We start from the raw sequence: 16,129 nt of genomic DNA on the forward strand, positions 1-16,129 counted from the left end.
AGCCCCCAGCATACGTGACACTCATCCTGCTCCCTGGCCAGCCCACTGGGGATGCTAAGGCCTGACAGTGCTGACACTTGTCATCTTGTTGGGGACCCTTCTCCGAGTCCTTCCGTTTGGGTAGCTCTGGCTCACACGTGGCACTAGAGCCCTCATGGAGGAAGCCAAGCCAACACATTCAAGCCTTTAACTCCCTCGGCCCAGCATCAATGCACGCGGAGGAACACGTGCCTCTACTCCTGCTTCTGCTCAGCTCCCTGCCCCCCAACCTGCCACCAGAGGGGGCCTCAGCCCTGTGGAGACTCGGGGCGTTCTTTGAGCAAAGGGCCTCATGGCTGACAAAAGCTGTGAGATCCCTTCCCCTCCATCATCGTCCTTACCAGCTGGTGCTGACTCAGCTTCAGTTTGAGGCCCACTAGATGCCCTCTTCCCTCTGGCCTGTCTTGCTGCCGAGTCACCTTTGTCATGTCACAAGGTCAACCTAAGGTCTAACCACCCACAAACCCAATTCCTTTCCCTGCCTGCTTGAGGCCTTGCTCCTGTGTCTTACCTGAAGCCTTACCTTTTCCTCTTGGTGTGGCTAGAAACGATTACCTTTCCTAACAGGGACATGGCCTTGTCCCATAGGCCCCACCTGAGTGGCAGTGACAATGGCAATGATGACAGAACCTCTATAGGATTTACCAGGCTGGGCTCTGTACTGAACATTTGACACCTGTTTTAACACACTCAGCCCTCACAACATTCTTACCAGGAAGGTAAAATTACCTAGTCCCATTTAACAGAAGTAAGGCCCAGAGAGGTTAGGTAACTTGTCCAGGGTCACTCAGCAAGTCTAAGATAGAATGGAATTCAAATCCAGGCAGACTGGCTCCAAAGCCTGTTTTTATCCAGTCCTCGAAGCTGCCTCTGCAACAGTCTCGATGGGAGAGACATTCTCGGGTCATTGGTCCCACTTCCAGGCCGAGATTTGTTATATCCTGGCCTGTGAGCTCCCTGGAGGCAAGAACCAGCCTTTGGCTGCTCAATAAAGACACAGCTTGTTGACCAGGGAAACCACAGATACCTCCATTTGGCCTGCCTGTCAGTTGGTGTGGTCCTGGCAGGGGGACAGACGAACAGGCCAGGGGCCAGGTGCCGGGGCGGGGTCGGCAGTGAGGCCAGAAGGGCAGAGTGGCACCGCAGCCTGAGTTCGGTCCCAGCATCCTGGATGGGAGCCACGGCTGGCTGTCATCCTCCCTCCACCCCCCACACTCTCCTGAGCACCCTGAAGATTCCAGGGCGTAATCAGGCACCTCATGTGACCAGACAAGCCCCTGCAGGTATGAAACTGGTTGGGGGGGGGGATGTGCCCGGGAACACACACCCGCGCAGGCATGAACTTCTGCCCCCTCCCCTCCCAGCCGCCCCGCTCAGTTGTTGCCCAGCTGTTGTTTTCTGTCTGAGGTCAGGCTCCTTTCCTCTCATGTGCTGTGGTTTGGGGCCGGGCCAGTTAGAGATGGAGAATATGAAGCTGCTTGGGAGCAAAGGAGGTGCGGTGTGGGCAGGGCAGGCCCTCAGCCCTGCCCCGGGGCACAGCCTAAACAGGCCTCCACCCTCGAGAGGGCCCACACCCTCAAGGGGGCTCCCAGGTCCAGCGCCTCTCTGCCCACCTGGAGCCCCCAATAGTCAGCTCCAGAAGCAGCCATTCACCAGATGGCCAACAGCTGGCCTCGCTGAGCGGCTGCCAGAGGTGGCTGGTGAGGCCGCCGGCTGGGTCCCCTGGGCAGAGGTCGCCCCATCAGAGCGGTCTCGGGGGCTGGCGTCTGGGGAGGAGGGTCGGGCCGGTCCGGGGCATCGTGCCCCAAAAGTCGTCGTCCTCCTCCCCCTCCCCCCGCGCAGCGTTTCTTCCCTCCCCACCTCAGTGGGGTGGTGTTTTCATAACAGGAAGATAAAATCAATACGCCACAGCGTGGATGTCAGTGCGCTCTGAGCTGGCCTCCGATAGCTCCATTGTCTCGGGCCTCCGCCGGGCTCTGTGCCGGCAGCACTCCCGGTTATTAATGGGAAGCAGGGCTGAAAGGGAGTTTTGAAAATCACGGGGACAAAGGCACAGCACACCTGGAGCGCGACTGTCCGACACCACCGCCCCCTCACAATGGCTGGGGCCAGGGCCCCCCAGCTTTAACTTCTCCGGCAACTTTTATGCAAGTAGGAAAGAAAAGACTAGACGCTTGGGTGCGAGTACACGTGTGTGCATGTGTGCACGTGTGCGCGCACACATGCGCGCGCACCCCCCCTCCCCCCTCCCCCCAGCATGCACCGGCCCTGAGGCAGCTCCTGGGAGGTGGCGCTGAATGGCTGGCAGAGTGGCAGATGCAGAGGAGGCCTGCAGAGCCCCTGCTCACCCGGGAGATAGGATGGCAACGAATGGGCTTCCTGCCACCGGCCTGGGCCCCGTCCCTCATCCCCGAGGGGCTGTGAGCCGTGTGAGGGGGACCAGCCTGGCCGGAAGCCAGGCAAGAGCCGTGGCGACATTTCCATTTCAGCATCGCGGCTGCTCACCCAGCCCGCTTTCTGCTGTGGCTCTGAGGCTGCGCCGCCTCAGGAAGAGCAGGCGTGACCTGGACCTAATGCCCCTGAAGCCTGGGTCCCCGGGGAGGGTCCCGCCTTGGACCTGCTCCCACGGACTCGGTGTGCCTCCTCATCGTCAACTGTAAGGCAGGTGACAAAACACTGATGTCACGGGGTTGTCCGAGGCTTGGAGGAGACATGGGATGTGGGCATTCTCAGTAGTAACGCTGCTTAATCAGTAGCAGATTTATGGCCTTTTAGGACTGACTGCTGGTCAGTGTCATCTTGCAAACCCGAGTTGCCGGTGCCCCCAGGGGGACCTGCCTGATGTACAATCACCTATTGAGGGAACCGGTATTGCCAACTGGAATTTCATTGTCATTTCACTCACTAAATGCCTTTCATCAACATGGCAGAGGACAGCACGTGGCCTCAGCATCTGCTTGTCTTTCTACCCGTTAGTCTCTGAGAAAGGCTTTATGGAAAATAAAAGCACGTGAACTTTAACTTAAATAGTTGCCTGGAGCTGGCCTGAGGCTGCAGGGGCAGCAGGCCCCCTCTGCCCAGCTTCTGCTCAGAGAGGATGCCAGGTCTTACCTTGGTGGTGACCGCAGAGGCAGAGCTGGCCACGAGGCTGGTGATGGCCTCGCCGCTGCCAGTGGTGCAGGGCGCGGGGGCCGTGGCAGGCGTGGGCAGCCGGGAGGGTACCACGGGCAGTGGCAGGAGGCCTGGCCGGGCGCTGAGGCTGCTGGCTGTGCTGCCACCGGCCCCGGCGGTGGCACTGCAGATGCTGGTGGTCCCATGCGTCCCGTTGGCACTCCACTCGCGGCGGTCCCAGCCCACCCGGTAATCTCTTTCGAAGCGGCTGTGGTGCCTGGACATCTCGGTGGGCCGCGGCTGCTCCTCACGGGGAAACAGAGGCCGGACCTGCTGGCACAGAGTGGAGAGGAGGGATTTAGATGAACGGCAGCCCTGCTAGGATGCGGAGGGGCACAGCAATGGCCATCAGCATCTATTAACCACCTTCTCCATGTGCAAAAAAGGGCTTTCAAACATCAGATTATTTCATAGTCACAGCAAGCCCACAAAGCCTGGATCATTAGCCCCATCACAGACAAGGAATAAATGATTTGCCCAGGATCACGCGGCAAAAGTGTAGTCAACAAGATCTGAACCTGGGCAGCACTGCTTTCTGTTCCGCAGCATCACATTGCCCCGGATGATGGCATGTGTGCCTTTTAATGACCACCAGGATTGTATCCTTCCATCCCCACCAGGAAACCTGCGGACTCCTCAGGCCATGTTAGAAGAGCCATGTCTGTCGACTCACTTTGTGGAGGACAAGGCCCTTGACACTGATCTCATTTGATCCTTGGAGCAGCCTGAGAGCTAGCAGGGTCATCCCCACCTTCTGGACCAGGAAGCTCATGGAGAATAAGTGACTCCCTCGAGGTCAGAGAACTAGAAAGTGAGAAAGTGGCCAGGCTGTCTGGCCTCCGGACCACAGCTCGATGTAGGACTCAAGTCTGAGAAGGTGTTAAGCCTCCAGGAGTGAAGCGTTCTCTTTCACAACTACGATTCCGTGGCTGGCACCAGCGTCCGCCGTGCTCCCTGGCCTCTGTGAACCAGACCGTCTCCCACGCCAACTTGCCTGAATATCTGAACACGAGGCCCTCAGTGTTGTCATGGAGACCTAGACGCACTAGATACTCTGAGGGTCTTTCTGCATCATCATTCGCTCAGCACAACAATGACTTGCCTGGCTCCCTGCCAGCTAGCCTCAGTCAGAAAGGATGTAAAGATGCAGGAGAGGTGGCCTCATTCGGGCAGGCCTCAGGCAGGCAGAGGCAGAGGGGAGGATTCAGGCCGTGCCAGGGCACTGACAGGCCGGTTGGGGTGCGGTCTGCCTGCGCCTCCCACCCCCAGCCCTGTCCCCCTGGCTCAGGTGCAGTGTGGTTCTCTTTGACTCTCTCTCATTCTTTGTCCACTTTCGGTCTGGGGAGTGACCTCCTGGGGACAGGGATGGCTCCTGGCTCACTTTCCTATCCTGCCAGTGCTGCTCAGCCAAGTAGGGGGCCCTGGAATGGCTGGCTAGTTAGCGGACAGACCACTTTATTTTTAAAATTTCTATTAAGCATGATCCTACTCTGGACTTCGCACATCCAGACCTAGTTGCCAACTTGTAGTGCTGGAGCCTGGGCCAACCCAACCCAGGTTGTGGCTGGCGGGGGGCCCTGGCAGGCACTGTCCCCTCCCTTGGCACTGTCCCCTCTGCTGGGCATGTGGAGCAGACGTGAGCCTGAGCGCAGCCTGGGTTAAGCCTCAGGCCACCTGAGGCAGGGCTGACTGTCTTAAGTTGGACGGTGCGCTCACTGTCTATTTCATCATCATGCTTCATGGCTTACATGATGCCACAGGAATTATTTTTTAATCTATTCAATATTAATTTCATAAAAATAGAAACGAGTCCCCCTTGGATCACCCTCACCAACTCTTCCAACCGAGGTTCTCGGGAGCGTTATCTACGCTGGGCTCTGGTCGCCTCCCTTCCTGCTGCTCACGCTGTAACCTGCTCCCATGGGGCTCTCGCTCCGGCCACTCCTCGGGGGTCGTCCTCACCGAGGTCAAGGGCGAGCAGCTCCATCCAGCCAATGGGGCGTTTACGCCCGGGGCTTCCTGGACTTCGCCCGCTTGGCGCGGCGTTCTCCGTCTGGAAAGCACGTCTCTGCCGTTTCGGGAACAGCATGCTCTCACTTTTCCTCCCCCCTCCGCTGCTCCTTCTCAGCCAGCCTTGCAGGCTCCCCTCTCTCAGCTCTTCCCTGAGGGCCACTGGGGCCTCTCTTTTCTCATGCTACCTGCTTCCTAGATGACCTCATTCAGCCTTCACCTCTTTACAGACGATGCCCAAGGCCACCTTTCCAGCTTCCTCCCTCTCCTTGCACCACACCCACCATCCTTCTGCCCAAAGGCACCTAAATGTCCTACCTCCCTAAATCAACACGAGGTTCTTTTGCCCAAACATGCATGCTCAGGAATTCCTTCCCTCACAGAAGGCCACCCACGGGTCCCCATCTCCTGCGATCTTCCACAGTGGGGCTTGGTATCTGTGGCTCTAGCTGTTTCCCCAATCTGCTGTCCCTCCATCTGCACGGCCACCCCAAATCACGTCTCCCATGTGGATGATCTCAACCGGGCCCGTGTCCCCAGCCTTGGCCTTCTCGTCCATCCACTACCTGCTGCCCTTATGGCTTTTCAAGGCGCAAACCTGCTCACATCTCCTCCTCTCCTGCTTAAAACCTGACTTTCAGAATGTGGTCCGGAATCCTCAAGGTGGCCCAGAGGACACCTGAGGATCTGGACTGGCTCACTTTTCTAGCATCACCCTTCACTCTGTCCACCACAGAGGCAATGCCCGGCCCTTCCAGACATGTTGGAGTTTCTGAAGGCATCATGCCCTCTCTCAGCTTAGGGGAGAGCCCACCTTGCTTCTTTGCCAGAATTGGCTTCCCCCTTCCCTGGCCAAGGCCTGTGTGTCTATTAGGACTCAGCTCAGGCCCCGGCTCTTCTAGGAGGTTGCAGTGACCACCCAGGTGGGGTGAGAGGCCCTCTTTCGTCCCCCTGAACATCGGCGCCCACCCTCACCCCAGCATCAGTGGGTGGCTGTGGTGCGTTTGCTACCTTGTGAATAAACTCCAGGCTTATTGTCTCTGTAATCCCAGCACCTGGCCCAGTGTCTGGCCTGGGAGGGGATCAGGCATAGTTGTCAAATGAACAAACAAATGTTTATTTCTTCTTAAATGCTCCATGTCTCAGGAAGGGATAAATATATTTGTGTGAAGAGAGGACCTCGGACACAAAAACTGTTGAGTCTTCCAGCTGGAAATTCCATGTAGGCACCAACCGAAAGGTCCTGTCTTCCTTGGAAATCAGACCTGAAGTCTCCGAGGATGGCTCTAAAAGGAGAGCCTGCATGTTCAGGGTCCGGGGGACCCCATAGCTTGGACTCGCCTCCTGAGATTCACCTGCCAAGCCAGGGCTCTGGCTAAGTACTAGTGCTCAGGGTGATGCTTCAGGGTTGGATCCTGAGTGGGGCAGAAATGAAGTTCCAAGTTCACCACACCGTGTCGTCTTTCTGTGCGCCCAGAAGGACCCTTCCAGCCTCCCTTGTAGTCAGGCAGACAGAAGGAGTGGGGCGCTGAGGAAGCCCACTTCCAGAACTGACCCTTTAAAAACATCTCACACGACCCCGTGGTTTCCTCTGCTTGCCATGGCAACCACAGACCACATCTCCCTGCTGGTGCAGCTACATGGAAGAGGATTGCTCCCTCCACGCTTCACCCCAGTGTTGGACTAGGCACAATTGGGACATAAAGCTTGATCGTGTTAAGGCACTGAGATTGGCAGTTTAATTGCTACCTAAGTCTGGCTTAGCCTGATACCCTAAATCAGGCTTTATGCTCCTTCAGAACAGCACGACCTCACCACATACAAAGAGTCATTTCCTTCCAGCTGGTGAGGATGGAGATGAGGAGGGCTGGCCTCCAGTGGCCAGCAGCCCTGCACCCCTGAGAAGTGCCCAGAGGTGGCAGAGCTTGGGATCAGGTCCCAGGGGCCTCCTTGGCCCCAACGACACCTCTGATGTCAATCAAACCTCTCAGCTGGCAGCCTCGGGGGCCACCCGCTGGACCACGCTGTGGCTCCATCTTCCTCACGGAAGAAAAGCTGGCGCAGCAGCTGCACCTCTGGCGGTCCCCACCCCGCTGCTCCTCTCTTCAAGTCTCCCGAAAATGCCAGAGAGGAGATGGAGACTCAGGCAGTTGGAGGCCACACGATCTGGTCTCAGCCTCATTAAATGTATTCAAAACAAAGGTCAACTATTTGCCTGCCAGGTTTGGGTCTGACTTCGTTCCTCAATGTAATTTCCCCTTTCAACCGGAATGAAAGGAGCGCGCTGCCCAGTGTACCCTGGTGAGATGGCAGAATGCCAGCGCCAGAGGTGGCAACGTCAGTATTTCCCACTGGGCTACAATCTGTGTGTCAAAAGGCCCCGTGTGCCCACCTGTGCATCCTGGGTGGTTGTGGGGGAGGCTGCAGGAAGCGCTCACTGGGGTGGGAGGAGGCCTCCAACGCACGAGGCGTCTCAGACGAGACTGGTCCAGCAATTACAGACAAAACATGCAAAATGCTTCCTTGTCAGGCGCGCACCTTTCCCTGGCAGGCTGCCGGTGAACTGGCAGAGCCTGGCACAGGGCCCATCACTGAGAGAAGAGGGAGTCTGGCTGCAGCCGCGCCTGAGACGGGTGGGGGGCTTGCACCTGGCTGGGCTTAGTGTGTGGCCGGCACCTTTTAAGCTACATGCACGTGTGCGGAGAAAAAGCTCCAGGGTTTAGAAAATCTGATATTCATGGGTGGAGGCAGGGCAGGCTGAGGTCCAGGGTAGAGACCTTCCGGTGCGGATCCTGGGTTCAACCGGAAAAGTCTCCCCGAGGCAGGAGTTTTACGTGTGTCTGTCCCCTTGGTTCTGCCAGCTCAGAGCCCTCCACGGCCACTCCAGGATGCAACCTGGGACCCCGGGGCAGTGGAAAGAGAGCCAGGTGGGCGTCAAGAGGGCTGAGTTTGAACCTCAGCCCCACCCCTTTCCAGCCCCAGGAGCTCAGGGATGCCTCAGGTTACTCACCTGGAAAGCAAGACTGACAGCTCTACCTATGCCCATGGCCACGGCGAAGACCAAGTGTAAAGCCCACGGCCCCCTGGCTCACCGTGAAGGGCCCTATCCCCGGGCAAGGATCAGATCTGAAAGTTGCAGGGTGGAAAGGGGTGGGCCCACAAGTCCAAGGCCAAAAGGAACCAGGCAGGTTTCTGGCATGAGGATGAAGGAGGCTGCGAGCTGTGAAGCTGGGTGGGTCCGGGTCTGACGGACTCCCTGAGACCCCCTAGACCGGGTGGCTGGGCCCTTGCAGGGTGCTCTGTCACCCAGGGCCACTGGGAGAGCCCACCTTGGGGTGGGAGGAAGGACATCCTCGGCTGAACGTCTGTGACCGAACGGATCTCCCATCACAAGCCCCACAGGCTGCCCTGATGGATGGGCTCTTCCTGCAGCTCGGGGGCGCCGTAACGGACCCGGTCCAGGGCCTGAGGATGGCCTGGAGGAGGGGCACCAGCGGCCCCCAGCTCAGCGCTGCTGCCTGGGCTGTGACTCTGTAATTCGGTCTCATATACTTGCTCGATACCAGACCAGCAGCCCTGCCCACAGACCTGCCTCAACGCGAAGAATTCACGAGCAAACAATGAAACATTGCCAATGTCATAGTCTTTTCCTTTGCGTTGTCCCCATGGGGCTGGGGCACAGGGGCAACTGTCCAGCAGCCCACGGCACTGGCTCTTGAGAGTCCGGTGCTCTCAGACCGGCACGCTCTGCACCCCTGAACTCGTCTTAGGATGGCTGTGCTAAGGACACGCTCCGAGTCACCTGCTATTGCTACGCCCTGTGTGCACATGCTGTACCCGGGATCACAGGTGACTAACGACCCTTTCCTCCGTCCTATCATTAAGGCGTGCGGAGGAGGGGGCGCCTGCTGTGAGGACCGCAGGCGTGATTAATCCACAGGTCGGTGGGGAGCCCGCGCTGCCTCCAGACAGGGGGCTGAGGAATGAGCCACGGCCTGTCCGGACCAATCGGAAAATGTATGATTGCTTCGTTTGGGGGAGACGTGCTGCCAAGTCAGTTGGAACAGCCTGTGCCCATCCTTCTTATGTTCGCTTCCCTCTCTGCATCTTCTAGCCTTTCTTTTGGAGCAAAATAATAAACAGCAGCCAGAACACCACCATCTTGGCAAATGCAACACAAAGGAATTCTCTGGGTGCTTCTGGAGGAGTTGGCTTGGCCCTGATTTGGCACAGACGTCAGCAGGAGCTGGGGATGCCCCTCGGAAATGCCTCCCTGTTTCTAGGGCTGCCTCTGCTCCCACCGACCCCCGTCCCCACTCAGACCCCACTGACTCAGAAGTCCTGATTCTGGCTGAGGCTGGGGTGCACCTGCTCCAGCCCCTCCCACGGGAGGCCTTCTCCGACCAGCCTTCTCTGCTTCGAGCTCACAGAGGCATGTCCACAATCCAGCGATGGGCTGGAGTCTTCTGCCCTTCATGTGAGTGCTGCTCCTGCAAGGGTGTGCTCCCTAAAGACAGGACCCCCCCCCCCCCATTTTCTCCTTGGAGCTGACTGAGCTCCATGGAACTCTCCAGGGTCAGGGCTCAGGAAATGCTCCCAGATCAAAGTGGCAAACCCTCTCCAGCTCACAACACACCCTGTGGCGAGAGAGGTGCCCAGGGTGAAAAAAGCAAGGAAGCCACACTAGTTCCGGCCCCAAAAGCAACGCCTCCCCTTTGCCCAGTCCAGGCCCTGCTCCCAGGGGTGAGGAGCTCCTTGGGGGAGCAGGTGTTCAGCATCTCCAAGTGGATACAAAATGTGTGGAGAGTGGGGGCCACATGTTGGTATTCACCTGGATCCAGGGCCTAGTTTTTAATCCTTCGGATCAGCTCAGAAGCCCAGGAAGCTCTAGAATATTCGTAGGCTATTGCCAGCCTCTCCCTGTTCTCTGCCAGAGGAATGGCCTAGGTGTGGTTTTATCATTAGTTTCTTTCCTTAAATACCAAGGCCCCAGAGTACTGAACACAGCCACTGCCGTCACATTTTGCCCCTATTCTGAAAGGGCCTTCTCGTCCACCTGCCTTGTCCAGCCAGGGGGGGACCACGGTCCTCCTGTGAATACCCCCCACCCCCAGCCACCATGGGTCGCTCACTCAGCAGGGCAAGTGTGAAGGCTGCCCAGCCCAGACCCCAGGCTGCGGTGGCTCATCTCAGGCCTGCTGCTTAGCTGCTGGCCGTTTCCACCAAGACCTGCTGCAGCTCCAGGGTCTAGACCTAACCAAGCAGCCTCTACAAGGCCCTCCAGGCTGGGGGGAGAGCGGAATCAGGAATGCGGCCGCTCAGGTTAGAAACCAGGGCAGTGAGGTCTGACTGCTGCTTCAGGTTCCCAGGTGGCATCCATCTCTGGAACAGAGGCCTGAGGGTGTCACCTTGACCTTTAAAGACAGGGACCCTGCTTTCTCCATTGCCAGCCAAGGCCACATGTATTTCCCAGGTCTCGGCTCTGGCAGAGCCCCTGCATTAAAGGTCCAGCAGTGGTCACGGCAACCACAGCATGGCATTCTAGGGCCACAGGCTGACCCTTCACGAGGGTCTTCGGAAGCACCTCTTTTCCTTCTCACAGCATCCCGAGGGTGTAGGCAGGCATGTGTTGGCATTGGCTTTGAAAAGTGGGGAAAACGAAGAGAGGAGGACGAAGATGAGGGCTGGCACAGTGGCCTAAGCGCCCCTGACCCGAGTGCAGCCTGCGGGTTTGCAGTGTTGGCACCACCTGGGGGCTTGTTAGGATGCAGAGTCCCAGGCTCTGCCCCAGCATGACCAAGTTGGAATCTGCATTTTCACAAGGACCCCCCCCCCCACCTCGGGAGGGCTTGAATGCAGGTAGAGCCCGAGACACGCTGGTTCAAGATGCGCAGGACCAGGACCAGAGTCCGCCCTAGGACCGAGGCTGATGCTCCCCCAGGGCTCACGGCTGCACCGTGGTCCTCGGATGGTCCTGGGGGGCAGAGGTATTCACAAGAAAAGCCATATTCCATAATTACAGGCCCTAATACATGACCTAAAAAGACAAATGTTTCAAAATGCTTTTCTGATGATAGGTTTCTAGAAAAATGCCACTGATTCCTTTTCTGGGCACAATTTCTCACGCAAAAAGCAATCTCCCTGTTTCAGAAAGGTGGTATCCAGCGTCTGTGTTAGAGGAACGATATTAAAAGAACAAGCCTTCCATTTCCTTCTCATGTGCACCTTTGCTTTGAGACATTCTGGCTGTGGGTTTTGATGCAGTGATATTTTTTTTTTTTTCCCCAAAAAGGCAGACATGATGCAGAGACTTTTCTCATGGGACTAATTGACTAGGCATTTGTGCTATTGCTACTGGTGTAAATCATTATAATGGTGATAATGAAAAATAAAAAAGATATTGGAAATGACAGTTGGCAGCATAATGTCAGCATCAACTGAGGGAAAAGGGGAGGCGTGTATAAATTAGGGGCTCGTAAACATCAGGATCGATGAGGCTGTGATGGCAGGCCGGGTACGGTTTGATGGCATAGAGGACAATTATCCAGAGTTATCATTACAAGTCACCGTCTTTGCTTCTTCTGACTCCTCGTTCTCGGGGGCTCCATGGAGAACAGAAACCCTGAAATCTGGAGCCTGCTTTCCCTCGGTTCTATTAACACATGGTTGCAGAACTGGGAGCTAGACTTAGCAGTTACCTCCCTTCTCGAAGCAGGCCTCCTGCTCTCACGCAGGCTGCCTCTGGCACGCCTGATTATTCCGAATGCGGCAGAATTGACTAATTCAACGAGCTCTTTCTTCACAGGGAATGGTGTTCATCAGTGACCCAAGCTGATGGATGAATCCTACTCGGTGCCTGGAGCCAGACCCCGCAGCAAGAGTTGCAAAGAAGAAAGACGAATACGGGCTCTCTGTCTGGCTGCCAAAAATGCTCTTGCAATTTGCTTTCTTCTAGACAAGAGTCTATTCAAAAGTCTATTTGGAAACATTAGGGAACGGCCGTCACATGGCCAGCGGATCATACTGCCTGTGACAGGATATTATCTTCTTTGGGAGAGACTCGGCTGCTTTTTTATTTCACTGAGTAAGTAGTGTCTGGGCTGATGGCGGCAGCAGTGCTCCGAGGGCTGGGGACATTAAAATCCCTGTCCAGAGTGAATGCAGAGCCAACAGGCACTTTAGCAGCAGGGTCTGTGGAAACAGTACCGGCGCTGGTGTGAGCCTGTTGCTCTCTTCTTTCCATCTTGGGGCTCCCGCTTACCCAGAGCTCCTCCGCAGGAAATCGGGAGAAGCCGGCTTTCCCTTCTCAGCTCCACTTTCACGAGTCAGGACCTCATACCTCCGTTTCCCTCCCCAGCAACCCCTAGGCCTGCCCCTTGATTCGTACTGACTTTGCTCTTTTCTTGTCAAATCATATCAAATCTACTGACCACCTCCTGCCCCATCAGGCCCTGCTCTTTGCAAGATCCTGGAAGCAGGCACGGAGGGGCAGGGTTCCTGCTCTGGGGGAAAGCAGAGCTTTCAAGAGGGAAGCACATAGTGAGGATGCAGAAAAGAGAGAGCATGCCTGGGCTCAGGGGAGGGAGGAGCTGGTCGGGGCTGGAGCAGGCAGGGCATGTCAGGGTGGCCCTGCTGCCTGGGGCTTCATTGATTTCAGAGAACAGACCACATTGGAGCTCGGACAGCGTGAGGGCGGGCACGTGGGAGTTGAGATAAATGTCAAGGATGGAGCCCCAGCTTTGCCTGCCATGCGTGCAGCCTGCTGAGCTCACCCTAGACATGGGCTGTGACACTCTCTCTGCAACAGAGACAGGTCCTTAAAGGGCCTCTGCTTCGGCTCCCGTGGGCTTCCTCCACCATCAGCAGGGGCGGGAAAGAGTGTCTGGGGCCACTTGGGAGAGGCTTTTGTCCCCTTGTCCTGGCCACTGACCCCTTGTTTCCGCCACACTCCCGCTGACCTCTCTCCCAAGAGCCTAGCTTGTCTTGGGCCACAGCGCCTCCTCCACCTTTGTTTTGGGAGCAGCTGCTCCATCTTGATGTACTCGCTTCAGATTCTCACTGTCTTTCATCTACGTCTGTATTTTTAATTTAATTAAAAAACTCCCCACAACACCCAGACCAGAGGGCAGCCTGTTGCGAGGTTTTGTGTTTTATCACCACCCAAGCATGCAAACGAGGCAGCCTCTGTTGACAAGTTCACATCTCCAGTGCAGAGCTGGCTGTTTGAACAGCTTGTGCGCAGTAATTGAAACATAGATTTTTGTTGCCTTTCTGTTTATTTTTAGATTAACCAAGCAGGGACACTTGGCTTCTAGGCTGCCACTTCCACCTCGTCGGGCAGCCTGGGGGCTGCTGGCCCCAGGCCCACCAGCAGCAAGGACCACCATGTGCCCTCTGGGCTCCCCCAGGTCTTGGGTTTGTCCTTTGTCAAACTCTGGGTCTGACCTTCACTGTGACCCCAGGGCTCAAGAAGGGAGGCTGATGAATGCAGGTGTCCCGCTGGCTCTTCCCTTAACCCCCATGTCCCTGGAGACTGTACCCCCACAATGCTGGGCTCTCATAGCCACTCTGGGGTCAGTGGCCCTCTTGGACAACAGTGTCACCCACGGCACAGAGCGTCAGGGCAGAGATGGAACTAGAATCCAGACCGGCCGTCCCCGGGCATGGGGGCTCCAACACAGGAAAGGTCACAGGACTCAAAGAAGAGTCTCTCAGGATTTGTTTTCTATTTGGGCCATTAAAAAAATTATGATAGCATCCCCCAGGATAGGTGAGCTAGCCTACGACGATAAACAGTCCCAATCTCAGTGGATTAACGACGTTGTGTGCTTTTTAGGCCACCTGCTCACTGCTGGCCATTTGGGGGCCCTACTCCAGGTCATCCTTCTTCAGGATGCAGGCTGAGAGAGTGCCCCTCCCCGGGGCTCTGCTGCCCACGGTGGCAAAGAGAAAGAGGGCTTGGGAATCACATACGCACTGGCTCTTAAAGCCATCCCCTGGAAGGGACGTACGTCCTTTCTGCTCTCATGTCATCGGCCAAGGAAACCACGTGGAACTAACTTTAGGCAGGTGGAGAGTGTGATCCTGTCACGTGCCCAGAAGAAGAAATGGTTTTGGGGAAAAGAGAGTGAGAGAAGAAAGAGAGAGAGAGTGTGTATGTGTGTGTGTGTGTGTGTGTGTGTGTGTGTGTGTGTGTGTGTGCAGACTGTCCGGGCTGGGCTGGGCTCTCCTTGGAACCTGGCAGCATGCGTGAATTCCTGCATCTCACCATTAGCTACATTCATTTGGTGCGCAAGGATTTTTGTCTCCCTGCCCCCCAAGGCACACAGAGCCTGCCCCTCCCTGTCCCAGGGCCCATCCCTGCTGAGCGTATGTAGTGCAGTGATGTCACTGGACGGAACTGTCCCAAGGGCTGCGGTGTGAGTGGAAAGGACACGACAGGTATGAGGGTCCTGGACCCCTCTCTCCTCCTGGGGGTGCATCTCCACCGCTGCATGGCTCGAGGCCTTACTCTGTGCCACCTCTTCCTGGAAGCCTTCCCAGACTGCTTAGATGGGGCATAGCTGCTCCAAGCCTCCTGTGCACTCAGCGCGGCTCTGCTTTTGTTACAGATCCTATAAAATGATAGCCGCGTACCAGGTTTATGAAACAGGCTGAACTCAGTGGGATATCAGTAGCAAACAGATTTATTTTTCTCCCACGACTTCCCTTCATATCTATCCTATCTGACCCAAACAGCTTTGTTTTGGGGTCACTTTTAGGCACTGCTTCTATTCTTATTCCTGTTGCTAATTAATGCTACTTCTCCTCCTGAGAGCTGACGCTTACCCAGAGTTTACAGTGTGCCTGGCACTGTCCTCAGGGCTGCCCACACGTCAGTTCTCCAAATCCTCAGAAGTACCTGTGAGAAGGTACTTTCTCTAAACTGAAGCATGGAGCGAGGGTCGAGTAATTTACACGTTCAGGTAGCCTCGGTGGTCACACACCTAGTCACTGGCGAGCGCAGCTCCCAAACTATCTCATCCTCGGCATCTCCAAAGCCAAGACCAGTCTTTGGGGGAACTTTGAGCTCCTATCCAGTTCAAAACCCGCCAGCCTAGCCCCCGCTGATCCAGGCTCCTAATCCTATAACGGGGGGCGGGGAGGGTATGTACAGGGCTGTGGGTGTGTGTGTCACACTCTCCAGGTGCTGTCTCCTTGCTACTCACTAACTGCGGCTCTGGCTTCCCCAGAGTGGTCAGGAGGGAGCCTGGGAAGACAGAGGTGTGACTGGAGCACCTCAAGCCTGCAAGGTGGCCTCTGGGTGGCAGAGACCCAGTGGGCGTTGTTGTGGGTTCTTGGCCGGAGCTGCCTGGATGGCCCAGCTGTGTTCAGTGCGCCCCCCAAGGAGCTCTGAGGCTCACCCCCTGCCAGGCTGCTTCGCAGGTGGGCTCTCCTAAGGCGGTTCAATTTCCTGGTTCAGGGTCCACTCTGGCAGCAGGACCGTGACGTGACCTTGACTGGCCAACTCCGGTCTCACAGAGTCAGGCCCAGTGCTGGCGTCTTGTCACATCCTCCTAAAGGCTCCCGTCTCAGGGTGGCATCGGGGGCGGGGGAGGGGAGGCTTGAGTTGATGGCCGATGGGGGTGCGTCCCCAGGAGGGGAGGGAGAAGCCTCTGCACTCCTTCCTAGGATAGCGTCCTTCTCTGGAAGGATCTTCCCTGTAGTCCTCGCAGGGCTGTTCTCACTGCTGGGCAGCGGGAACTGGAGCGGGGTTCTGGGGCTGCCTCGGTCTCCTTTTAGTGTGGGGACCCTGAGCACCTTCCATGCTCAGCCTTGTGCCTCATCTGAGACTCCAAGACGACCGGAACCGTCAGGTCTAACGTCCTTCTCCAGCTCAGCTCTCTCCAAAAGGAAGCCTTCCGCGATG

General features: G+C 56.6%; 1 protein-coding gene across 2 annotated transcripts in view; it reads right to left on the minus strand.

The window, feature by feature from the left end:
* KLHL29 (kelch like family member 29) overlaps positions 1-16,129 on the minus strand; it is a 306,133-nt gene that overhangs the window by 132,463 nt on the left and 157,541 nt on the right. The window contains exon 3 of one of the 2 annotated variants that reach the window (XM_047782559.1): positions 3,151-3,483. In XM_047782559.1, the coding sequence (XP_047638515.1) occupies positions 3,151-3,435 (285 nt within the window). In that variant the 5' untranslated portion in view covers positions 3,436-3,483. The remainder of the gene's footprint in view (positions 1-3,150; positions 3,484-16,129) is intronic. The other variant, XM_047782558.1, reaches the window with a different exon arrangement.

This window comes from Phacochoerus africanus, chromosome 5 (assembly GCF_016906955.1).
Source record: "Phacochoerus africanus isolate WHEZ1 chromosome 5, ROS_Pafr_v1, whole genome shotgun sequence".
Lineage (NCBI taxonomy): Eukaryota > Metazoa > Chordata > Mammalia > Artiodactyla > Suidae > Phacochoerus > Phacochoerus africanus.